The sequence below is a fragment of the Sinohyriopsis cumingii genome, chromosome 3 (assembly GCF_028554795.1).
Source record: "Sinohyriopsis cumingii isolate HCF-2022 chromosome 3, ASM2855479v2, whole genome shotgun sequence".
Classification (NCBI taxonomy): Eukaryota; Metazoa; Mollusca; class Bivalvia; order Unionida; family Unionidae; genus Sinohyriopsis; species Sinohyriopsis cumingii.
In genome coordinates, this window is record NC_142963.1 from 112,226,557 (window position 1) to 112,254,119 (window position 27,563).

The 27,563-nt window shown below is 35.2% G+C and overlaps 1 protein-coding gene across 3 annotated transcripts in view; it reads right to left on the reverse strand.

Moving 5' to 3' along the window:
* LOC149803593 (ras-GEF domain-containing family member 1B-like) overlaps positions 1–27,563 on the reverse strand; it is a 189,056-nt gene that overhangs the window by 51,103 nt on the left and 110,390 nt on the right. For all 3 annotated transcript variants that reach the window (XM_089953336.1, XM_089953337.1, XM_089953338.1), the window contains one exon: positions 8,778–8,873. In XM_089953336.1, the coding sequence (XP_089809462.1) occupies positions 8,778–8,873 (96 nt within the window). The remainder of the gene's footprint in view (positions 1–8,777; positions 8,874–27,563) is intronic.

Below are 27,563 nucleotides of genomic sequence, written 5' to 3' on the forward strand. Positions count from 1 at the left end.
GAAACCTTTTTCCTTCTTTCAATCAGCAACCTTGACCTTTGGAATTTTCAACTAAAATCAAACAGGTTTATTCCTTACTTCAAGTGCAAGCCATCCACAAAGTTTGGTTTGGTCTGTGAACCACAACTAATGTTATTCAATAGAAATGTTTTCTTCCTTCTGTCATAATAACCATGTGAACCCTAAATTGATAGTGTTTTTCTTTACCACAAGTACAAGCCATCCACAACATATTGTAAGTGAACAAAAGCTGAGAACAGTTAATGAGCAGAAATTAAATTGGTAACAGGTGGATGGAATGAAAGCATCAAAATACACTCATCTTTGTTGTTGGTGTATAAAAGATGCAAGAATTTTATTGATTTTCTGAGAGACTCTGGATATCATCATATGTATGCATTAAGTGTCAATGTATCCACTGATGAAAAACATAATCTCTGATCTCCAATGAATGTAGACATAACAAGGGTTGCACCCTGAAGAGCTCCAAAATATTGAAAACACTTGTGAGCCCTTAACAAACTGATGTATTAAATCAGCACATTTTACTGTTCAATAAGGAATGACTCCATAACAACCATAATAGGTGGCAACCCAAGTTATAACCTAACCAAATGTATAACAAATTTCCGGAAGTAATGAAAAACACATCCAAATGGGACTCCCCAAGACACTCTGCCTTGGTTAAAAGTCCACCTTGCGATATCATGATAAAAAGAATCTAGTATGATAAATACTTGCTTGTAAGGTAGACCCAACATCAAACTGCACAGACCCAAGCCTAGCAAACTTAAACGAGGTTACACGAGTCATACCTGCACGAAATCAATAGGAAAATGACCTATTTTCTGAGAAATTGCGAGTATCAACCTTATTAAAATCAGATCTACACTGTCATATGTGAAGATCTGACAGTGGCCACTTAGGGGTCATGTTTTTCTGGTGACCTTTGAATTAGCCAATGGAAATGAGGCTTTCAGAAATTTGAAAGCAAATCAAATTGTTTGGCACACAGTGATGATCTTCAGAGATAATGCTCAGTCCCGAAACTCAAAGATACAAGACTTCATCTGACTGGCTGATAAAATTAGCAATTAGAGTAATAAACTAGGTTACCAGAACATGAACCCTACTGCTGTCAGATCTTCACCCAGGAGAGTGGAAATCTGGTTTTAATTGGCTTGTGCAAGTATTACAGTTGTTATGTTGTTATGTGTTTAATCCACTGATAATAAGATGAAACTAAAGTGTGTTGATCAAATTTGACCTGGTACTCGCAATTTGCATTGCTAGACATATGACAACAAAAATTGGGGGGGGGGGGCCAGTGGTCTAAAGCGCTCTCCGTTACGGATCACTGCCATCTCACCTCTGTCTGCATGGGTTCGGTTCTCGGATTCAGCTAATGTGGGTATGTGAGAAAGCTTGCTAGTAGCTTCTTGTGGGTCGGTGGTTCTTTCCGGGGTTTTCCCGGGTTCTTCCTCCACCATGTATAGCCTATCGTGTGCTGAAAAATGGCATTAAACCCTACAACAACAACAACAAAAATCAGGCAACCTACATATTGATGACATCAGAGGTCCAATAGTCAATATAGGCAATTGATTTAGTCCTACAATGTAAGACATTGACCCGAGACCCCCAGAACTTAAATATCAGGGTAGATGTTTTACACTGTAGAACTAGCAAATGACTCTGACCCTGCACCCCAACATAAATGCCCAAATATCAAAAATAGGGTGGAAAGGGTCAGAACAAACTTGGATTAGCATTATACAAATCAGCTCAAGAATAGAAAAGTTATCATAATTAGGTATACATTCAATGTTTTGTTTGACCTATAGGAAGCATACTCTAAAACTATTAAGTTATAGACCTACCTGTTTTGACTTTGCCAAGATCTTCATTACTGAATAAATTAAATTAAAACTGACACTGGCAGATATGCTGCTACTCACAGGAACACGCACAAATCAGACGAATCCGACACCACTATTTATATATACCAAGGGCAGTTTTCAAATGAAGCAGAAATAATTTCCATCTCCAATCAAAATATTTGGGGAGGATGTAAACAAGATTTAATTGGTGGAACTCGTGACCTTATGAGCTTATGAGCTACAGCAACAAACAAACTACTAGCTGAGCCCTGGTATCTCTGACTTGTTGAGCAACCTCAAATACTGTATCTCTACCCATGTGAGACCTCGCACACTGTCAACATCATCTGACACTGCTTCTTACAGCAGACCATGTTATTCTCAGTCCACTCTACATTAGTTTTCATCAAGTTCTACAAAGTGCTGCTCTAAACTATCACCATGACCTTTAAACAAATTATTAATTAAATATACAACTGTAACATTTTAGATGTAATGATAGCATGCTGCCCACCTAAAAATGCCAGTAACTCAAATTCATAAATAAAACAAATAAAAGCTTTAAACAAAAGTGTGCTTGTGTGTGATTTGGATTTTTAATGTAGCTTTAAAACAAAATTAAGTCATATCGCTACGATGTCCGCAGTGTGGCAGTTTATAGTGATATCTAGCACTGGGACATGATGCCACAGACATGTAGCACAATGTCCCACCCAGTCCCAGTATCCTGACACCAGGCCAACAAGTCCTAACACTGACCTCTTAATGCATAATGCCAACTGAGGCAGCTGTTAGTACCATTTTTATAAGTCTTTGGTATGACTCAGTCGGGGTTCGAATCCACAACCAACCATATCTGAAGTGGACATTCTAACCACTAGGCCACTGGAGCAGTGCTTTAAAACTGAAGAAAAGGTTCAATTCAACAGAAACAGCTCCTCTCCAAGAAGAATTATGCACATTAATAAAGAACTCACAAAAGATTAGAGAATGAAAATTTGGCAAAACGACAGGCACATAGACACATTTTTCAATAAGATACTGTTTAATGAAATAATTTTAAGTGGAACATTAGGACTCGTATGTAAAGATGTTCCAGTGTACTAGTCAATCATGATCAAAGATTTGGATTGACCAGAAGCAAAAATGGGTCAGAAATTCTCAGAAGACATGTTGTGCATGCATCCTGTACGAAATTTTTCATCCGTAATTTAGACATACTCCAGGTGTCATATATTTGTAAAAATTCCAGGTGTAAGATTTAATAAGGACTAACTTATCTGAGACATAAACCAAGCGGAATTGAGACGTAAGTCAGGTGGAATTTGGGGCGAAATATGTAAATTAGTGACGCCCATAAATACACTTTATTTTGACGTCTGGTAAAATGCTTTAGCTCGATGCCTGGAAAATAATGCTCTATTGGCTCAATATTAAAGATGAGGTCAGCTTCAGATTTCAGTAGCAATAAAATTTACGCATGAAGACCATTTTCAAGATAGAGTACTTTTCATGCAATATTTAGTATCTTACAAAGTATCATTAACTGAAAAACTGCACTGTTCATATAAAATATGTATGATGACTTGTGTGCTTCTGATGCAGCTGGGAACTAATCGATGTGTGTAGATGGTAAACCGGAACTACTTAAGTATATTATTACTTATATACTTCAAACTAAAGGTTATATCAGGCTCCTGCTGGCTGCAGTTCAAGAACATTAATCACTCCACTCTTGTGAATGATTAGAACAAACTGGCCATTCATAAGATATTTTGATACTCTTGCAACTTGTAAGAAATGTATGTGAAATAATACAATAACTTCTAAGCTCAGTTTTATATTTTAAAAAATTGCCAGGTCTTGATTGCTGAAAGTCATCAGCTGTCCTGATTGGACACTGGAAAATACAAATGTCTCGTGATGTCATACTCAATAATAGAGAATTTTCTTATGATTTTACTTTTGCAACATTCATGGCTGAGCAGAAATTCATAACAAGTAGCCTGAGACTAATCACCTGACCAACATTTGCCTCATAGCTAAATGCAAGCATAGTTGGTCAAGAAATCTTTCAGTTTCTCCTGATTCTGCACCTTCTACCATATCTAATTACATATCATCAGCATTTACTCAACAGACAGGCTCCTCTGACAGGATGCTTTGTGTCAAAGTTGGTCAAATTCTTTCCCTAATTTTTTTATATACGTAAAGCTGTGTAAATGTTATTCTATTTTCAATAATGGAAACTACATCAAATAGCAGAACAGAATCTTTTGAATATTCTGAGGGGTGCTCAAACTAGAACTATTTCTGCAAAGTTGGTCAAATGCTGTTAACAGTTATTTAATATAAATTTGTTCAAGGTTTTCATACGTTTAGTAACAGCTGTAATATCTGGCAGATTGGCATCATTTGAATAAATAAAAAGGGCTTCATGCCTGGATGCTTTTAAAGGGGCTTCATGCCTGGATGCTTTCAGTCAAATTTGTGAAACTCATTCAATGGCTGTTGAAATGAAGCTGTTTAAAGGTTCATCTATTTTTAGTAATAGTGGCAATATCTAATGGAGGATCAACACCATCTGTACAAAACTGAAAGGTCATCATCTCAGGATGAATTTTATCATGTTTTATCAAATTTTATTCAGCAGTTTTGGGGAAGTTGTTTAAATGCTTTTTCAACTTTTAGTAATGACATTCATATTTACTGCTATGAGCAGAACACATATATATCTGAATGACATTCATGCTCTTTAAAATGTGGTCAAAAATTGGTATGCATAATTTTTTAACTATTATAGAAGGTTTTTCTTTTTTTTCTTCATAACAGCCATATTTGAAGGCAGATTCACATAATCTGTATAGACATGAAACATCTTCAAACCATCATGATATCATACAAGCTTGGTCATGTTCTATACAGCAGTTGTGGATATAAAAAAAGGCTTTTTCTGTTAATGGCCATATTTGATGATGGAACAGATACATTTGTATCAGCTTGAAAGGTCTTCATGCCAGGATGATATCTGTCAGGATTAGTCAAATTCAATTAAGCAGCTTTAGAGAAGTTGTTTCAATACATATCAAGTTCATCAGATTTGAGTTGACTCAGCATATATCAACAGAACTACACTCTACATTTTTTTAAAGTCCAACCATGTCTTCCCCATCCTAGTTCAAGAAACAAGGGTTACTGTTTATGCAGGGGTACTGAGGCCAATTTCATAGTTAACCATTCTTTTGAAAACAAGCCATTAGTTGCAGCCTGAGTTATGAATAAATTCTACAAGTTTATTTTGCTAGTCCTCTGCTTCAACTGGATTGAAAATGGAACATTGGAACATTTTCTTTTCTGTGATTTACTTTGAGATTCTGCCCTTTTCAAGATTTCCATTTGTCATTTCAATTTGCCTAAACAGGGAAGATTGTTGTTATTTTGTTGTTGTTATAGGGTTTAACGCCATTTTTCAGCACCAGATAGGCTATACATGGCGGCCAGTATTAATGGTGGAGGAAGAACCAGGAAAACCCTGGAAAGAATCACCGACTTACGAGAAGCTACCGGCAATCTTTCTTGCATATCCACATTAGCAGAGCCCGAGACTCCAACCCATGCAGAGGTGAGATGGCAGTGATCCGAAACGGTGAGCGCTTTAGACCACTCGGCCACTCGGGGCCCCCTAAACAGGGAAGAACATGGACAAGATGTCTGTGACAGAACATATTACAATGAGCATTTCTGTCATCCTCAGTTAAGATCACTTGTGCAAAGGAATAGTGAAAGCATATTTGAATAGTTCCTGGTAAAACCTATGATATTAAAAACATTGCAAACTGGCCTCAAGAACATCTCCGAGTGAAGATTCATTCTGATGGGAGTAAAACTTTCATCTTAAACAAGAGTCTCTCAAAGGGACTAACACACTACTGGCTGAAAAGAATTTCTTGGAATTAAAGATGAGACCATTTCTTTTTAAAGTGCTAAGTGTTGAAACCATCATATATTTATAAGCATTAACAAGATTTTCAAATCAGCCCATGTTGATATGGCCATCCATGTAGGAGGAGTAGCAACGACATGATCTTCACAATGGCCATCATGGCAGACATACTGGAGGTCAGATCGGCACCATTTTAATTTAGTACCAATTAAAGATAAAGATCCTTTCAGGTGAAAATCTCAGGCCTATAAGACTTTCTGTTGAGATCTTTTCAGGTGAAAATTCCAGGTCTATAATACTTTCTGTTGAGATCTTTTCAGGTGAAAATCCCAGATCTATAAGACTTTCTGTTGAGATCTTTTCAGGTGAAAATCCCAGGCCTATAAGACTTTCTGTTGAGATCTGTTCAGGTGAAAATCCCAGGCCTATAAGACTTTCTGTTGAGATCTTTTCAGGTGAAAATCCCAGGCCTATAAGACTTTCTGTTGAGATCTTTTCAGGTGAAAATCCCAGATCTATAAGACTTTCTGTTGAGATCTTTTCAGGTGAAAATCCCAGGCCTATAAGACTTTCTGTTGAGATCTGTTCAGGTGAAAATCACAGGCCTGTAAGACTTTCTGTTGAGATCTTTTCAGGTGCAAATCCCAGGTCTATAAGACTTTCTGCTGAGATCTGTTCAGGTAAAAATCCCAGGTCCATAAGATTTTCTGTTGAGGAGGAGCAACAATAACAAGATTTTCAAGATAGCAGCCATAATGGTCATACTGGATGTCAGACTATCACCATTTTCATTTAGGTCTAAGTAGATATTGTAAGAAGTCTTTTGGGGAGAACCTATGCAGATATGACCATTTATCCATGAGGATTAGCACAAAAAACAGGATTTTCAAGATGGCTACAGTGGTGGCCATAATAGAGATTTGATTAACATAATACTTCATATGGGACCAACTAGCCATTATAACATGTCTTTTGGTGAAAATCCAATTTCAATATAACTTTCCTTTCAGGAGGAATAGAGATGACAAAATTGTAAAGATGGCTGTTGTGGTGGCCATACTGGATGTCCAGGGTTCATACAGAATTCTGAATTATAAATTCAAAGCCTTTTCCCAAACTTTCAAAGACCACAAACACAGATTTCCAAGGCCTATTTTCACTAACATTTTGTATACAAGTTATGTTATATGAGAAAACAATGAATGCAAAATGCTACAATATTGCTTAATGATGAAATTCAAACTATAATTAATTTCCTATAATTGCTTTATAATGTTATGGAAGATTGGTTAACAGTCATTGTTTTTTCAGAAATATTTAATACCTAAAAAATTGTTCTCTTAACAAACATCAGAAGTGCTTTAAATGCATTATTAAAGTTGCTGTTTTTTTTATCTTCAATCATTATGGAATGAGAAGCCAATGCTGTGATTATAAAAAGGAATTAAAATGTTTGGGTTTATTTCAATTTTCAAAGACTTTTAAAGACCTCAGGGTAATCTGCTCAATTTTCCCAAACTTTCAAGGTCTTGAAAATGCTACCTCATTTTTTCTAAACTGTTAAAGACCTTCAAAGACTGTTAGAACCCTGATGTCATATCATCACCATTTTCATTTACGACCAACTCAGCATCATAAGGGAAGCTCGAGTGGCCAAGTGCAGGTCTAAAGTGCTTACTGTCATGGATCACTGCCATCTCACCTCTGTCTGCGTGGGTTAGAGTCGTGGGTTTGGCCTATGTGGGTATGTGAGAAAGCTTCCAGTAGCTTCTCGTGGGTCAGTGGTTCTTTCCGGGGTTTTCCCGGGTTCTTCCTCCACCATTAATACTGGCCACCATGTATTGCCTATCTTGTGCTGAAAAATTGTGTTAAACCCCACAACAACAACAGCATCATAAGAATTCTAGTGAAAATCCAGTTTGATATAACTTTCATTCTGGAGTAGTAATGTTAACACAGACGTTCAACCTGCCTGCCATGGTGACCATACTGGGCATCAGACATGCACCTTTTTCATTTAGAACCAACTATGCATCTTAAGGAGTATGCTAGTAAAATGCCTGTGCTGTTATGACCATCCATTCAGAAGGAATAGTAAATACAGATCTTTAAGATGGCCACTGTATCAGCCATACTGATTGCTGAAGCAGTACCATTTTTTATTATGACCAATTAGATCTATAAAAATTCTTTTGGTCAAAACTTCATGTTGATATGATGTTCAGTTTTAAAGAAGTTGTGATAACATGAATCTTAAGATGGCAGTTGTGTCCACCATATCTGATGTCAGCTTGGCACCTCTTTCATTTAGAACCACCTAAACAAAGACAGTCATCATAAAACATTTACTGAAAACCACATGTTAATATGATCATCCATTCAGGCGGGTAGTGATAACAGATTTTCAAGATGGCTTCTGTGGTAGCCATGATGGATATTCAAGCAGCATTGTTTCACTATACCACAAGATGAATCTATTTGCAGAGTAAAATTACACAGAAACAAAATTGGTAACAGATGGGTATACAGATGGACAACATCATAGCCATTATATGATCTGACGTATGGTGTGAATATAAACACTGCATAAAAATGAAAAGAAAAATAAGGACAGTAAGGAAATGGACATGTATATGGTCATAACAATTTTAAAGTTTTTATGCTATGTTTCAAATATACCACAATAAAAATAACTACCTGGAGAAAAATCTAACTCAGATAACAATCACACATATGTAATCTGCACGTTACAGAAGCCTTGAATAAATTACTTTACTACTGATGCAGAATTCCCTATATCAAATTGAGATTGGTTGACAGTCACCTTTCTACTACCTTATAACTTACCAATTCATGATTTTATCGATTCATATTTGCACGAAAAGGCATATATTTTTGGTCATTCACATCTGGTAACAGATGCTTGGAAAAACAACCTTAAGATGCCTACTTACATCATTTTCATTACAGTTGCTGCCTTGACAGTCATAGCCCCCTCCAGCACGGTCAAACATCTGGGACAAACTAAGCATCTGGGGACTTACACTCTTCTGAAAGTTAAAAATAAAACCATCAGTCATTTTTTTAAAACAAAATCTTTGTGTTAGATTCAGGCTAATGACCTGATGGCTGCAGCTCTAGAACAAATCATAAAAGTATTACAAGGTTTGATGGGGATTATACTGATATCCCATATTATAAAATTATTACAAGGCTTGATGGGGATTATATTAATATCCCATATTATAAAATTATTACAAGGTTTGATGGGGATTATATTAATATCCCATATCATAAAATTATTACAAGGCTTGATGGGGATTATACTGATATCCCATATTATAAAATTATTACAAGGCTTGATGGGGATTATATTAATATCCCATATTATAAAATTATTACAAGGCTTGATGGGGATTATATTAATATCCCATATCATAAAATTATTACAAGGCTTGATGGGGATTATACTGATATCCCATATTATAAAATTATTACAAGGCTTGATGGGGATTATACTGATATCCCATATCATAATATTATTACAAGGCTTGATGGGGATTATACTTATATCCCATATTATAAAATTATTACAAGGCTTGATGAGGATTATACTGATATCCCATATCATAAAATTATTACAAGGCTTGATGGGGATTATACTGATATCCCATATTATAAAATTATTACAAGGCTTGATGGGGATTATACTTATATCCCATATTATAAAATTATTACAAGGCTTGATGGGGATTATATTAATATCCCATATCATAAAATTATTACAAGGCTTGATGGGGATTATACTTATATCCCATATCATAAAATTATTACAAGGCTTGATGGGGATTATACTGATATCCCATATTATAAAATTATTACAAGGCTTGATGGGAAATACACTGATATCCCATATCATAATATTATTACAAGGCTTGATGGGGATTATACTTAACTTATAATCCCATATCATAAAATTATTACAAGGCTTGATTTGGATTATACTGATATCCCATATCATAAAATTATTACAAGGCTTGATGAGGATTATATTGATATCCCATATCATAAAATTATTACAAGACTTGATGGGGATTATAGTAATATCCCATATTATAAAATTATTACAAGGCTTGATGGGGATTATACTGATAATCCCATATTATAAAAATATTACAAGGCTTGATGGGGATTATATTAATATCCCATATCATAAAATTATTACAAGGCTTGATGGGGTTTATAGTGATATCCCATATCATAAAATTATTACAAGGCTTGATGGGGATTATATTAATATCCCACATCATAAAATTATTACAAGGCTTGATGGAGATTATACTGATATCCCATATCATAAAATTATTACAAGGCTTGAAGGGGATTATAGTGATAATCCCATATCATAAAATTATTATAAGGCTTGATGGGGATTATATTGATATCCCATATGAGTAAATTGGAACAACTGTAGAACATATATATTAAAACTTGAAACATGGACATTAAAAATTGTTTTTGGAAGAAAATTTTAATTTTTCTGAATTAATTCAGACTTCTGGTTCTGTTATACTGACTTATAATTTAAGTCCATCTGCAAAGTGCACTGACCCAGAGCATAATGTGCCTGCAGATCTGGGTCTATGAAGTTTGCAAGGAGTATTTAGTAGAACAAACAACAATGTTCCTGATCTGCCAGAGCAAAATGTGGTGGCATATTAGGGTCTATGTTGTTCATAGTTAGTTTCAACTTGTATGTGAAATATACAGCACTTTATCAATGTGTGAATTAGCTTGTGACAGTTAATTACTGGTATAGATGTCTCCCTGATTTTTTCCTGTTGAATATCGAAACAATTTGATTTCACTTTTCAAAAAGTTGTCAATGACTTTTCTCCTGATCAGGTTTAAATTGCTGATGTTTTCTATAAAATAACGCAGAATCATTTTTTTCAAAAATTCCTGGAAATATCTAGCAAGTGCCTTCACCATGATGATGAAAACGAGTATGTGCTGATGAAAAAGTGTCATTTCAGAAGCATAAGTTGTTGTTGTTGTGGGGTTTAACGCCATTTTTCAGCACGATAGGCTATACATGGCGGCCAGTATTAATGGTGGAGGAAGAACCCGGAAAACCCCGGAAAGAACCACCGACCCACGAGAAGCTACTGGCAGGCTTTCTCACATGCCCACATTGGCTGAATCTTAGACTCGAACCGCCGCAGACAGAGGTGAGGTGGCAGTGATCCGTAACGAAGAGCGCTTTAGACCACTCGGCCACTCGGGGCCCCTCAGAAGCATAAGTAAAATATGGATCATTTACAGATTGTTCAGTACCAGATATGACACGTCTGTTATGCTGCAGACTACCAGATAATCAAGGTGACACATCCGGTATATCATTGTTTATATTTCTTTTACTCTTCTTTGTAATGTGCGCATGGAAATGAAGACACTTGAGTCGTCTGCATGGCATATGTGAAGAACAGCACCAGGCTACATGTTTAGGCAACAATTGCTGCAGATAATACAGGGAAGTGTCATTTCTACACCTAGCTGTCTGAGTGTGACTGTCATTTCTACACCTGGCTGAGTGTGACTGTCAGTTCTACACCTAGCTGTCTGAGTGTGACTGTCATTCCTACACCTAGCTGTCTGAGTGTGACTGTCAGTTCTACACCTAGCTGTCTGAGTGTGACTGTCAGTTCTACACCTAGCTGTCTGAGTGTGACTGTCAGTTCTACACCTAGCTGTCTGAGTGTGACTGTCAGTTCTACACCTAGCTGTCTGAGTGTGACTGTCATTTCTACACCTAGCTGTCTGAGTGTGACTGTCATTTCAATACCTAGCTGTCTGAGTGTGACTGTCAGTTCTACACCTAGCTGTCTGAGTGTGACTGTCAGTTCTACACCTATCTGTCTGAGTGTGACTGTCATTAGAGTCAAAGTCTTTCTTTTAGTTTGAGCTAATGAATTGGGCGAGTTATGTTTTATATAATTATAATGAAAATGGTGGACCTGTGTTCAGTTTCATATTATGCAGCAATATTGTACGTAGGTTTGCACTTGTGTTTTATTCTCAACAATTACAACCATATCTTTAATGTAATTCACTGAGCATGTTGTGTGGTTATGGATGATACGTATGGTTCTATTAATCATAAGTATGGATATGTGCAACTATGCAACGCACCTGGATATAGTTTAGTTTCTTGTAATGTTCACTAAATATTAATGGGATGTTGCTATATGTATTGCATTTTAGCATGTTTGGGGCTTCATCAACATGTTGTTCATGCATTGTTGAAATTCATTCGTAAAGGAATGCTTTTAGAATGTACCAGTTAATGCTCTTGAGTGTGTATAGTAGAACACATCTCTATTTACTAATGTAGGTGGCGGTATTTGCAAAACAGAGATTATTTGTACAGGTTCTTATGTTTAGCTAACTCGGACTAGGAGTACCTAAGCTGAGAATGGCAATGAGGAGCTGCTAGGAGTGCTCAGAAGATGCGATTTGCAGTCAACTTAGCAATGTCGTTACGTGGTATTGGATCTAAGGTAGACTTGTGAATGGCTACCAGTTTTACCCATCTAGCTCCCTGACAGCTGTACTGTTTGTTGTACAAGAGGCATGCGCCAGCAGTTGGACCAAGGCAGTGGACCATTATTTTGATGGTAACATAACAATAATGTTGACTTTTATGTGACTATTAGTCATATGGAAACTTAACAGTATTTGACTACTTAGGTTTACCAAAGTAATGTTTGACTACTTAAATTTAACACAGTGGTATCTGACTACTTGAGTTTAGAACAGGAGTGTTTGACTACATAAGTTTGTCATGGAAGTATATGACTACCAAAACAAATCATGGTAGTATTTGACTACTAAAATTTCATACATATGCTCCAAGTCTATGTAGAGTATTCAAAATATTTGCATTTCTAAACTTTACTCATTGTCATTTAACATGCTTGCATAAATAAAGTAGTATTTACATTTTTTCCTATAACTGTTGTTGTTATAGGGTTTGATGGCATTTCTCATCACAAGATAGGCTATACATGGCAGCCAGTATAAATGGTTGAGGAAGAAACCAGGAAAACCTCGTGAAGAACCATCGACCCATGAGAAGCTACTGGCAAGCTTTCTCACATACCTACAATTTCCGTGCCTGAGACTCTAACTCACGCAGACTGAGGTGAGATGGCAGCGATCTGTAATAGTGAGTGCTTCATAGACCATTCGGACAAATGGGGGCTCTTTTCCTATAGTGGCAACGTTCACATGAAAAGTGTGCATATACAGTGACTGCCATGGAAAAGGCAGTAAATCTTGGAAGCCACTACTTCTCCACAGACTTCAATTCTCACCACCTTTGATAGACCAAGATGTCCCTTTTGGCATTAATGAAATTCCAAACTAAAAGTGCAAACAATTATGAAAGGAAGACATTTCCCAGACCAAATGTGTCACTGTATCTAAGGCAGCGACAGATCCCCCTATGAATACAATAAGAAAACTAAGAAAAGAAAGTTATGGAAAACTCTAAAATAAATAATCATAAAATACTGCCAAGTTATATTAAAACATGATAACAAATTTAACAGATCATTTTCATTCTAAGCACCCACTAGACACCAAACGTAGTATTCACATGTCAATATGAAACTGTGCTTAGGAGTTGTAGTGATAAGATTTTTCAAATGACCACCATAAAGGCTATATTGGATGTCAAATACAATTATCATTAATGATCAACTAGACTTCACGGTTAGTTTTTGGTGAAAACCTCATCCATTCAGGATGAGTAGCACATATACATGTAATATGCACATATTCAAAATAGCTGCCATAGAAACTCACTGTGCGTTAGATTGGCGGCATTTTCATTTCGGGCTAAGTAGACATCATAAGAAGTCATTTAAATTAAAAGATTCTGTTGATATGACCATCCACGTAAATGTAATAGCAGTAACAAGATTCTCAAAATGGCTGCAGACTGTACATCATATTTACACAATGTTTATCTGGGACCAACTAGATATATTAGGCCAAACAGGTGTGCATCTGTACCTGTTTTATGTAGCTGACCCAAGCACATGTACACCACCATGAAATAAATATCCCAGAATTGATTTGTGCATCTAACTGAGCCAGTTTTTCCCAAATACTTAAGTGTTTAGTACATTATACATAGTGTACTAATCAATATCATATATGTAATGCTTTTAAAAAATCGCAACCTACCTACCCTAATTTTAAAACCATTACAATAGGAAACATATTGGGTGGGGGGCTTAAGAAGTCTTCTTGTGAAAACTCCATGTAAACAGAGCTTTCTGTAAAAGGAACAGTAACTTTGACATTATTTTTAAGAGGGTTGGTTAGAGCAGCCAAACTGGATATCAGATCAGAACCATTTTAAAAACTCCATGTTGATATGACCATCCACTTATGGGAGGCAGCAATAAGATTTTCAAGTTGGCCACAGTGTAAGCCATAATGAAGTACCGAGTGGCACCTTTTTCATTTACAACCATAATTTCTGGAAGAGTACTTGTAACATGATTTTCAAGATGGCCGAAGTAGCAACTATACTCAATGTCTAAGCAGCACCATTTTCATACTGGATTAACTCAAATACTTGTGATGAATGTGTGTAAAGTGTTGTAAAAATCCTCCAAGCAGTTTAGGATAAGCACTGACGATAAACCTGTGTTAATGGATAAATGGACAACAACCAACAGGTCATCCCATAATCTCTTCTGGTTTATGACCAGTAGAGCTAAAAACAGATATTTGTTCTCTATCCTATAATTGTAATCGAGTTCCAAAATTGAAATCAAAGAATTCGTTAATCATACATGTGCTCAGATTTACTACAGATGGGCATGTGTTGCTAATAGCACTGGTAAGAAAATGAATTTACAGTTTTTACTCTCATGACAAATCAGATGCAAAAAGGAAGCTGACAGCATACCAGTCAAGAGGTTTTCATGTTACATGTCAATATGATGAGTATTTGGCATGACATAAAAAGATTTCACAAAGCACAATATAATTATATACCATTTATACCTGCTTAAAAGTCCGACTGCACAGACCCAGATCTTCCATTACATAATCACATAATGCATCAGCAGATCTCTGTGCAACTGCAGATCAAAGTCTTTGTTTGTTTGCAATTGGACTTCAGACTTGGTTAATATACAGGTGATGTAACATCTTAACAATGTAACTGAAGCAACAATTCACTTTGATACTTGATCAACTAAGCGGTCTTTAAAATTTTCAGCTAATGGGAACAATGAGATCTTCACCTGTTATCAGATTTTATCTCAAGTGGTTGGATGGTTGGTTGGTGCTTAATAACAGCAACAATATCAATGACTTTAGTTCTGAGGCAATGGATCTAAAGCGCCTTGACCAGGGATAGAGTACAACAGATGATATGTACTGGGTGGGTACAATTCAAACATAATCTGTGAAATTGAGTTGCGAATCCAGTAGTCTACCCACTGCATCACCATGGCTCCTTTTATCCTATTTGGTATGTGGAATTTTGGGAGGGAATTTCATGCAGCATTTACACCCACAAGCTTTGTTTACTATTACAATTAAACAACTTATTTCCAGAAAATTCAAACTGCCAGAGCCTTACACTTCTTCCTTTGTGGGCACATGAATGGGGGGGGGGGGGTCACAGTGTACATGTAAACAAAACAAATTACTCAGAGAAATGTGTCAGCAATGGTCCAAAATGCTATGCATGTTGGTTTTTTTTTTTTAAATGTCTGCTATGATCTAACTAGCCAAGTGAAGAAATTAGTTTTTTGATTCCATACATGTGAACATTGTATAAGAAGCATGATCCTGTGTACAAGGTGACAATAGTTATGCATCAACCAGTACAATACAGTATCATCATCTTTATTTTCAACCAAGTTATCTCCAGAAAAATATGACTCAACATGCAGCTTCACTGAACTAATAAGTTGTAATGCAAAACAAAACATCAGCAGATGTTAGGACTAATACCATCAAATAGTAAGAAAAAAAGCACGTCAATCTAAGTTGGGACTAATAATTTTATGGAAAAGAAAGCATTAGCCAAAGTTAGGCCTAATATGGTATAACAAAAACGAAAGCATCAGCCTAAGTTGGGACTAATATGGCATAATGGAAATCATTAGCCAAAGTTGGGACTAATATGGTATAACAAAAAAGAAAGCACCAGCCTAAGTTGGGACTAATATGGCATAATGGAAATCATTAGCCAAAGTTGGGACTAATATGGTATAACAAAAAAGAAAGCACCAGCCTAAGTTGGGACTAATATGGCATAATGGAAATCATTAGCCAAAGTTGGGACTAATATGGTATAACAAAAAAGAAAGCATCAGCCTAAGTTCGGACTAATATGGCATAATGGAAATCATTAGCCAAAGTTGGGACTAATACGGTATAATAGAAAAGAAATCATCAGCCTAAGTTGGGACTTGTAAGCTCTAATTGAACAGAAAAATAAGGTCTAATAGAAAAGAAAACACCTGCCAAAGATGGATCTAATATGGTCTAATGGAAAACAAAACATTAGCCCAAGTCCAGCTATCTTATCTCCGCAACAATTAACATTACAATACTTTAAGTCATGCTAATGACTTGGATTACTGTATATTGTCCACAAAGTCTAATCAATCAATTATACTAGTTTCCTATTTTGTTGGTTAGTTTTTGTACTTCAGCAGTCAGATCTGTGCACGTATCTTCTATTGTACAGACTGTATTATGTAATATAAATGTAACATTCTAATTGTATTAGCAGAGATAAAAAGAGAAATCTTTAAATTTGCCTGTTCTTATTATAAAATTGGTGATGCCTATTTAAAAGAATTATACATGAAAACATGTTTTCTTTCAGGACAAGATGGTTTTCAAAAAAAGAATCCAACTCTCGAGTGCCACATATTCGTAGTGATCACTAATTGGGTGTTTTTTGTTTTTATTAAACATTAATGGACAGCATGTGCTTTACATTATTTTATTAGATTTTTAAAACAAAAATTGTTCCCAAATACTAGAAAGCTAAACTCAATCACATGAAGATGCTGGGTTCTAAAAATAAGAACCTCCCTCTTAATGATGTAATCATATCAAGATATATCAGTATGTAAATCAGTACAAATTCTTCCATATTAGTTTTATCCAGCTGTGTCCATTATTTAGATTGGTTGTGGAACTCTCTGGTTACACAAACTTAAATTTGATTTTATAACTCTAAAAGCAGCCAAAGAGAGTTATTTGGACCTGTTTGGCTTTAAACACAAGGAAGATGATGAAACTCATCATTCATTAGTATTATCCCTTGTATGCTTTAATGGCACAAGATATTCTGGAGAAACTACAACATGTGTGGACAACATCAGTCTTTGAGAGATGTTCATTACTTGCTGCAAACTCTCAACTCCTAACTTTGCCATATGATGGCCACACACGCAATACTTCACATTGTTTTGTGTTGCTTTTTCCAAAATAAAGAGAAACACAGCTGATAGGATGAGTGATTTATAATAAACAAAAATGACAGTTGCCATCACACTGATTTTCAGAATGAGATTTCGGCAACTGAACAAAGTAAAAATCCTTTTAATGTGAAATATTTATCATCAAAGTCATCATAATACAACTGCACATAAATTGAAGATATGAGAAGATTAAAAACAAGCACAACTCAAGTAAACAAATCATTGTTAATAATTATTGCAAGATGTAGAAGTAAGATTCTGGAAGTTAAGCAAACTAAACTAAACCTTTTCATGTGCAATAATTATCAAAATAATCATGTTAACAACTGTTATCATTGTACATATCTAAGGTATAATTTAAGTAGTGAAAAAGTGTGCAGCGCAAATGATCAAAACATTCTGCTAATCAATGCATCAAGTAAACATAAAGGCCAGATTCTGACAATGGAACCAAATAGCTAGTCCTTTAATGTGCAATAATTACAGTAAAGTTTTCATAAAACCAACTATGTGTGTGTGTGTGTGTGTGCGTGATTTGGATTTTTAAAATGGCTTTAACAATTTTTCAGTCATATCACTACAATGTCTGCAGTGTGGCAGTTTATAGTGATGTCTAGCACTGGGGCATCATGCCGCAGACATGTAGCATAATGTCCCACCCAGTCGCATTATCCTGACACCAGGCCGACCAGTCCTAACACTAACCTCTTAATGCTGAGCGCCAAGCGAGGTAGCTGTTAGTACTATTTTTGTAAGTCTTTGGTATGGCTCAGCTGGGGATCAAACCCACGACCTCCTGCATCCAAGATGGCCGCTCCAACCACTAGGCCACCAGAGCAGTCTAAAACCAACTGCAAACTTTGAATAAATCAATGGAAGGTAAGTGGAGGAGGCATTGATTAGTGGCAGTTCAAATACTATCTGCATTTAACACGCAATAACCGAAAATTGCTCACTCTATTACATCACATGATAATTTTCTCTCATGCAGCATTTGTATCTACTTTTAAAATCTCATTTTTGATTGACATCAGAAGCCCATTTTGTATCCAAGTAACTATGTCTGATTTTGTAAATATAGGCTTGATTTTTCTAAACATATGAAATATTAGAAAAGATTCATCTCTTTATAACACCTACAAATTAAATGCTGTTAACTGCAAATCTTTGTTTGAATTTCATTTAATTAAGTCTATATTTTATATTATTTTGCTCTTCTGTTTCAGTTCTAAATCTTTCTTACTGCCTTCTTAACATTTAATTTTACTTTTTGATTTTCAATAGATTTTTTATTTATCACCCATCTACCTGTCACAGAAATAACAATTAGCAGAAGCACCGGATGTGCAATGCCTGATGCGGAAAAACAGGCATACCAGTGTCTAACGGCCTCAGTATTCACCAAGTAGCTCGGTTCCATTTCAACTGCTCAATATCATAATAATGTAAATGACTTTATGTCATAGCAATATTATGAATTATTCAAAATCACATATGTCAGCCAAGAGTCTTTAACTGAAATCAAGTAATAAAATCAGGCATCTTCCATTATTGTATTGTTGACAATGTATGTCTAGTTACATTACCATTAGGATGGAACATCTCACCATTTCCTTTTCTCTAAAATAAAACTATGAACAAGACTTTATTCACTGCCTATGAAAATGACCATTGTCTTTGATAAATACCATCAGTCTAGCATGGTTTTATTGAGCTGTCCATGCATCTACCAACTGTCAGGGGGCCCCGAGTGGCCAAGTGGTCTAAAGCGCTCTCCATTACGGATCACTGCCATCTCACCTCTGTCTGCGTAGGTTCGAGTCTTGGATTTGGCTAATGTGGGTATGTGAGAAAGCTTGCCAGTAGCTTCTCGAGGGTCGGGTTCTTTCTGGGGATTTCCCGGGTTCTTCCTCCACCATTAAAACTGGCCGCCATGTATAGCCTATCGTGTGCTGAAAAATGGCGTTAAACCCTACAACAACAGCAACAACAACCATCAGCTTTTGTACAGTAACTCAGCCTATCTATTTCAAAATCAGTCAATTCTGTGCCCAACTGTTGCACAATATTAATGACATTGTTAAATATCAGCTGAAGAAAACCATATATTTGACCCAAACACTTGCTCCCACTCAGCATCACAGGCACTTGTGTGGGAGGCTCACTTCACCTAAGAATGAATCAGCATATACGGACACCAAGATTGCTAACAAAATTGGCTTCATGGCACTAATTCTGCCATGTCTCAAATTTCCCCAGACTAGCAAGAACCTCAAAAATGTTTCTTTTGTATTGAAAAAAAAAATAGAGGAAAAACATCCCCCATCCCCTCTAGAATTGTAATTTAGCATGTGTGGTAATGTGGTGTATCCATGGACTTTGGGGAAAGAGCCCATCTTACTGGGTGACCACATAACTACTGTCTATACTTGCTTATACTGAAGAGTCCAACTGCAAACTCAACACACCCAGATCCTCCATTGCATAATGCACTGATAATGCAGTGACAGATCTAGTTTTGTAAAAGGTTTTTTATGAGTAATCAGTAGAACAAATAAAACAGACCCTAATATGCAAGCACATTATGATACAGTAGGTCAGGATCTTTGTTTGCAATCTAACTCAACTTATAAGTGAGGATATATGGTAAACACAAAAATTTGCAGTATCATAATTTTAGGAGCAAATTCAAACAGATCTTTGACATATCTTCAACCTCATCTTCTACAAAACAGAAGAAAAGAAACTTTCATGACAAAAACTCTTTAATAAGCTCTGGAAACTACAGCATTTACAGCAAAATCTTTTTCGTTTGAACTATCAAATTTCTTTTCTCACTGCAATAAAAATATTGGTGTGGTCATGCTATCTAACTTTATGGTCATGGTACTGTGGAAGTACCTTGCTGGATGTCAGACAGATACCATTTTCATTTAGGATGACCTTGACATTATAAGAGTGACTGGAGAAAAACCACGTGTTGAGATGACCATCCATCAAGAGTTTGCTTCATTCACTGTTTGGTTAGGGTCTTAAAGACACTTATATATAATTAGGAGGAAACAAGTGCAAAGTATCCTTCCTACGGACACATCAAGGAGGTTGACCTGCGTGGGTGTAGTAGCAGTAGCAAGATTTTCAAGATGCAGCCATTACTGGAAGAGAGATTAGTATAATTCTCATTTAGAACCAACTAAATATCATATTAAGTCTTCTGGTAAAATCCCATGTCGATATGACTTTACATTTAGAAAAAGACACAATGACAAGATCTTCAGGATGGCTGACATGGTAGCTATACTGCATGTCAGATTGCCACGATTTTCATTTACAGCCAAACAGACATCAAAGTAAGTGTTTTAGTGAAGCACCATGTTGAAATAAATAGCTGTTTTAAAGGAGTATAAACTAACATTTTTCTTTGAGCCTTGACATTTGACCTTTCACTGCAAAATCAATGGCATTTTCCTCACCTTAAGTGCAAGTCATCAACAAACTTAGCAAAGGTACATGTTGCATACCTAACGTTTTTTAAAAAAAGAAACCAATTATCTTTCTTCATTCAGTGACACTAACTTTTCACCTTTTGATCCTAACATCAACAAGCTTCTACCTTTCCACTAAGTTTTGTTCTAGTGTGTGATATAGAACTACCATTATTGTATGAATGCCATTTTTATTCTTTCATCATGATGACCTTGACCATTGAATATTTAATCATAGAATCAAGAAGCTTTTTTTCTTAACCTATGTGCAAATCATACACAAAGAATAGTAACTGTAGCTGTTTAGTACTCAAGTTATTGTGGGGAGACCAACTATCTTCATTTCAGTCACGTTGATCTGGACACCAAGATTGACATTTTTTTTTTTATTACCTCAAGTGCAAGCCATGCACAAAGTTTAGTAACTGTAGATGACAGAGATCTCAACTTATTATGTGGAAACCATTTTTGTACTTTCCATTATAATCTTTATCTTGGACCTTTTCAACTCAAAATCAATTCTATATTGTTCTTTTTTGTGTATTCCAGCCACAAATTGTAACAGCTGTAGATGTTTAGTTCAGGTCAAACATAAATAGTCACAGCTGTATGTACACCATCATAGTATTAGAACTGGGATATAAAAATTAAGTTAAGCCAGTTCTTGCAACTCTTGAAAACATAAATGTTTCCTGATTTTTGCATTTAATCCATATGCAGTTGTAATAATAAGACTGCTATCATTTTTTGTACTCCCTGTCTACATAACTACTACCAACATTCTCTTGTTATATTTCATCATCTTTTGATGACTGTTTGTTGCGAACTGTTTTGTCAGATTTTTTTATATCTGAATAGTAAAAAGTGTTTTCCTAAAATTAATTACCCAGGTAGTTTTCTTAATCAGAATAAACATACTGTTTATGATCTAAATCTTTTGATCAACACTTTCAATGTATTTTCTATTAATTTGTTATCTTGGGGAATGAGGTCCACACAAGTTCACTTGGATCAACATTATTATTATTATTATAACAATCTTAATTTTTATAATTTACTCAATCAAATCCCCATCATGAAATTCTATATCATTTTTTATTTTTTATTATAAATTCCAATGTCTTCTGTTATTTTTTAATACCTATTTCATTTCTTCCTATCAAGTATCTCCAGTAATAAGGAAGAATGTTTAAAATGTTGCAGATTACTATTTTTATCTTGTATTTTCATATAACAATAATCTGAAAAATAACTGTCTGAAAATTTAGGCTTGGGGTATGGGTCACGGACAAAATCAAACTTTCGTTTTGTTTCTGCATTTGGATGGTTATTGATTGTGTTTGCAATGTAGATAAACAAAATGAAAATCTTTGAAGTCTATATATTGAATGGTCTTAATATCATTGACATATATGCTGTTGTTTCCAAAGTCTGTTAAGCAGTTTTTGTTATGAAAGTTGTTTTTCCTATTTTTAGCTCTGCAGCATTTATTTGTATGGCTGATTGGTTTAATTTGTATAAACATTAAAGCTCTTTGTGTCAGAATGCTTTCTGTAAAATTGCGTCAAATTCTGTTAAGTGGTTTTTGAGAAGTTGTTCAAAGTATTTTCCATTTTTAGCAATTTCAACAATATTCAAATATGAATTGCCCTTATTTTTATCAAGTTTTTATTAGAATGTGTTCTGTTAAATTTGGTCATTTTCTGACCATCAGTTTCTGACAAAAAATGGTAAACAATACCTTTGTTTTTTTTCTTCTTTTAATGTCAGCCATATTTGACAGTCGATTTTTGGCAACATTTGGACAAAAAATAATTTATACCAGGATGTTTTCTGTAAAGTTGGGTAAAAAAATCATTCTGCAGAGTCTCAAAAGAAATGGTTCAAATGATATTTCAATTTTAGCATCAGTGTCAATATATGTTCAATGTTTTGCATAATTTGTACAAAGCTGAAAAAGTACTCATTTCAATGATGCTTTTTGTTGTTGTTGTAGTAGGGTTTAACGACATTTTTAAGCTATATATTGCAGCCAGTATCAATGGTGGAGGAAATACCCAGAAAACCCCCACAAAGAAACACCAACCCACGAGAAGCTACTGGAAATTTCAATGTAGTATGTTGAGAAATCAAATTTCACATGTGGAATCAAACTGTTTTTTTCCTTAAAATTCCATTGTCTAAGTCGAGATTTATATTTTATTTGCTGAATTGTACAGCGGTGGTTGGAAGTTTTATTCATGTGTCAAGTATTTAGATTTCACCTGATGAATTACACAGCATCGATTGAAACTTCGATGTCCAATGTCAAGTTTTTAGATTTTAGCTGTTGAAGTGTACAGCAGTGATTAAAATTTTAATGCTGCACATACTGAATCAAACTCATGGTGCTGAAGTTCCATTTTGTATGTTGAGTTTTTAGATTGTATCTGCTGAATTACAGACTGGTAGTTGGACGTTTTAGTTTGCTTTGTCAGATTTGCTATTTTTATACAGTGAAATACTTGTTGGTCTTAATAGATACATTACACGATGAGAATGTTTTCTTTAAGAATTCAAAATAATAACGAGTGTTAAGATGTATCATTTGCATATTCAATTATGAGGCTCCATTACATTTTATTCATTTGCAGTTTCAAACTTATCATTCATAGTTTGAGAATTACTAGAGGTCACTCTCACTAAAAGAACTGCGTTATTTTTATATATGGAAAATTCCTGTTGATTGATTTTGATGAGCAACAATATAATGAAGTAGCTACTTATATAAGTTATCTTACTGCTCTTTATTGAAGAAACTGTAACCTAAGAGAGCTGCAGGACTACATTTCAAGTATATATGGTGAATAATATTCTTATGTTTTGCTTTATTAAACCTATCCAAAAATATGGACCATTTTGTCCTCACTCGTGTATTTTATTTTTTTAAAATTTTTATATTAGGCAGGTGTTTGCAACATTAAATTTGTGCATGAAAACTGTCCCTTGCACTCATAGTTTCCAAATGACATCATCAGCAGCCATATTTGTGGTATGCTGACAGATTTACGATTGAGTTTGTATGGTGTTTGGAAGTTGAAATAAATTCCGTGAATCTGATGATACTGTTACAAAACATACATACATATAAAAATGCAAATCAGGCTTTCTGTTAGTATCTAATTTTTTGATGCTTGACCCTGCTTTATAAGTTGATTTTGCTTCAATTTCGGCTTGCTCAAAATTGAGTTTTGATAGTCACAAACAGGAGAAACTGACATGATGCCCATCGTCCAGGTTAAATGGGCAGGATATCGACTGCTAGTGACCTTATCAGGATGCATCTAAAGCAGTGGTGCCCAAGCTGGTGGGCCACTCCAAGCACGATGTTTAACTTTAATTAACTGTTACTCTTTAAATGTTATCATTATTATCTTCCTTAGTAGGTCGTGTAAACCGCTATTCTGAATAATGTGTGTTACGGGGTAAGATAGGGGGCGATGAGGATGGGTTTGATGGAACCAGGGGGGCAGTGGCCCAAAAAAGTTTGGGAACCACTGATCGATAGGAGTGGATTTGGTTATACTGGGTTATAAACAGGGAAAATAGCATGTGAACATCTGATTTTTAGCTAATTACATTTAGATAAATGAGTTTACAGTCTATCAATATGTCTTGGCAAAAGAATACAAAACAAGTTTTAAAAAAAAATACTTTACAGCTTTATCAACATTGACAAATATTCAAATTCTATCCAAATAATAATCTTTGAAGAACAATTACGTACACTTCAGATGTTCAGCTGCAACATGAACATGTATCCTTTACCTAAATTAAAGAGACTCCTCGCTTCATCCTCAACTGTGGTAGGTCCTAAGGCTCTAGATCTTGCAGATGACCGATCTAATCTGTTGATTCTACTGCCCTTCTACACTCATCTAACAAGCTAGCAGTTGAATCCAATCCATTCACATCGGCTGCTACTCATTAGAATGTTACCGAACTTAGGGTTCAAGCCTTACCATCCTTGTCTGTTTATCAGCGTAATTGCAAGAAATTTAATACCATAAAAAATAGACAGAATTAAGTCATGCAGCACATTACTACTGTTTATCAAAATAAGAGTAAGGTCATTACTTTCAGCAGAGATGTACTCGTACTTACATACATCATGATAAGAGAAACGAGCGACAATGACAAGTAACCTCCTTGTTTAAAAATAATATGTGCCGTTTTACAAAAGCGATCTCTAGTGAGGAAATTCATAGTAAGTCTTGACCTGTGAATGGTAACTTTCAAACTGTAAATGCAAAAAAAGGTAATGGCGTCTCACAAATGAATGATACATCTTACTACTCTATATGATTTTGAATTGTTAAAGGTGGTATTCTCATCGTTAAAGTAAGTTTTAACACAAACATAACATTTCACTATATAAAAATAGCAATTCTGACAAGCACAATGAAAGGTCCAACCACTGCTGCATAATTGAACAGATTCAATCTAAATACTCAATATATGAAATGGAACTTTCAGCACAATGAATGTGAATCACATATTCAATTGAAATTCTCAGCATGTCAATTTAACATTTCAACAATTGCTGTGCAATTCAGTAGATACAATCTAAAAGCTCGACATTGGACATCAAAATTTCAACCAACGCGGTGTAATTCAACAGATGAAATCTAAATACTCTATGTATTAAATGGAACTTTCAACACTAACAGTTTAATTCAACACATGAATTTAGAATTCTCAACATATGACATTGAAATTTCAACTACTTCTGTGTAATTCAAACGACACCATCTAAAACCTCAACAATGTAAATGAACTTTCAACCACTGCTTTGTAATTCAACAGATATGATCAAAAATCTTGATCTAGAAAATAAAATGGAAATTTAAGGACAAGTAATTTGATTCAACACATGAAATTGGAATTCTCAACATGACATTAACATTTCAACAACCGCTGTGTAATTCAAAAGATACAATCTAAAAACTCGACACTGGATACTGAAGTTTCATCAAATGCTGTGTAATTAACAAATGAAATCTCAATACTCGACATGGAAAATGGAACTTTCAACACAAACAGTTTGATTCAATACGTGAAATTAAGAAAACTCGACACTTGACACTGAAATTTCAACCAATGATGTATAATTCAAACAACATAATCTAAAACCTCGACCTGGAAAATGAAATAGAACCTTAAGGACAAGTAATTTGATTCAAGATGTGAAACTGGAATTATCGACATACGACATTAAATTTAAACTGCAACATTCTCATTGGACCAGCTTTTGTCTGCTACTGTACCTGATAGTAAACTCTATTACACAATTTTCAAATGGAACACCTTTAAAGAAAAGCAAGGGCCCTATTTTAATACCCTTCAGGATGTCTGTAAGAGGATATCAATTTCATTGAAGACGAGCTGATTATGGACTGTGACTCCAGGTGGCCATGATGATGTACTACAGCAGTGCTGTCCAACCTTTTTGACACCATGGGCCACTGACAAATTTTTCTTGAAGCCGAGGGCCGCAGAAAACTTAAAAGCAACGACTATAAAAACTATTTACAATGGTTTACCTGGTTAAGAAGATATACTATGAAAGTAGGCCATTTGACTTTTTTTTGAAAATAAATGCAAAAAAATTGCTTGAGCTCTGGTGAGCCATTTAAAATCAGCCTGCAGGCCGCAGGTTTGACAGCACTGTTATTACAGAATAAAGACCAGTCTTTTAGCTCATGACCACAAAACCATTACAAGGGCTTTCTTTCCATATCTTCTGATCATTATCCGGACCACACAAACAATTACAAACACACACACATATATATATAAGATTGTATACACGTACTATTTTATAAGTGTGTAAACTCGATCTCACTTATTGAAATCAATGCTAGCTGTTCAGGTAGTTGAACTACCCTACAAAGGATATTACAGTACCTATTAAGATGATGTTCGTTTAAGATTCAACCTTCAAATCTTAACCAGGCCTGCTGAAGCATGATATGGATGGAGAATTAATTTAAATTAGACTCTCTGTCTTGAAAGTAAATAGAGGAAGACTTCTGGAGCCATACAGCACTTAATGATTACAAGTGCCTATTTTCAGCACTTCACACAAAATTGACCCCAATAGGAAATATAGTTTAACAATTTTCCAAACAGCAATTGGGCACATTATTTATTTAAGTTCAGATTTATATATTCTCAACTGTTTTGCCAACAAATGATTTTAGACAATGTATTTCTCTTGTCAACAATCAATGATGTCCCTGAATTTAAGATAGGTTCAAAACAATCTTTGTGCAACAAACCCCACCACCACCATCACCAGAAAATGCATTATCATGTATACCATCTTAAAAACATCTAAACAAAATAAATGGTTTTCTTACTTTATTTTTGTCTTCTTTCTTCTTAAAAATTATGCAAGCTTTTGTAAATTAAGTGGTGACATTGTGGAAATATTCATGTATTATACAAATTTCTGTTGGTTTCATTTTTCAGTTTACTGTTATAAGAGATTAATTGGGTCTTTGGATCACCATGTGGTCTAAAGCGTTCACCTTTACCAATTACTTCCTTCTCACCTATGTAAATGTGGACTCAAGTCATGGGCTCAGCCAATGTGGATATGTGAGAAAGCTGCCAGTAGCCTCCCATAGGTCAGTGGTTCTTACTGGGGCTTTCCCAGGTTCTTCCTCCACCAGTTATACTG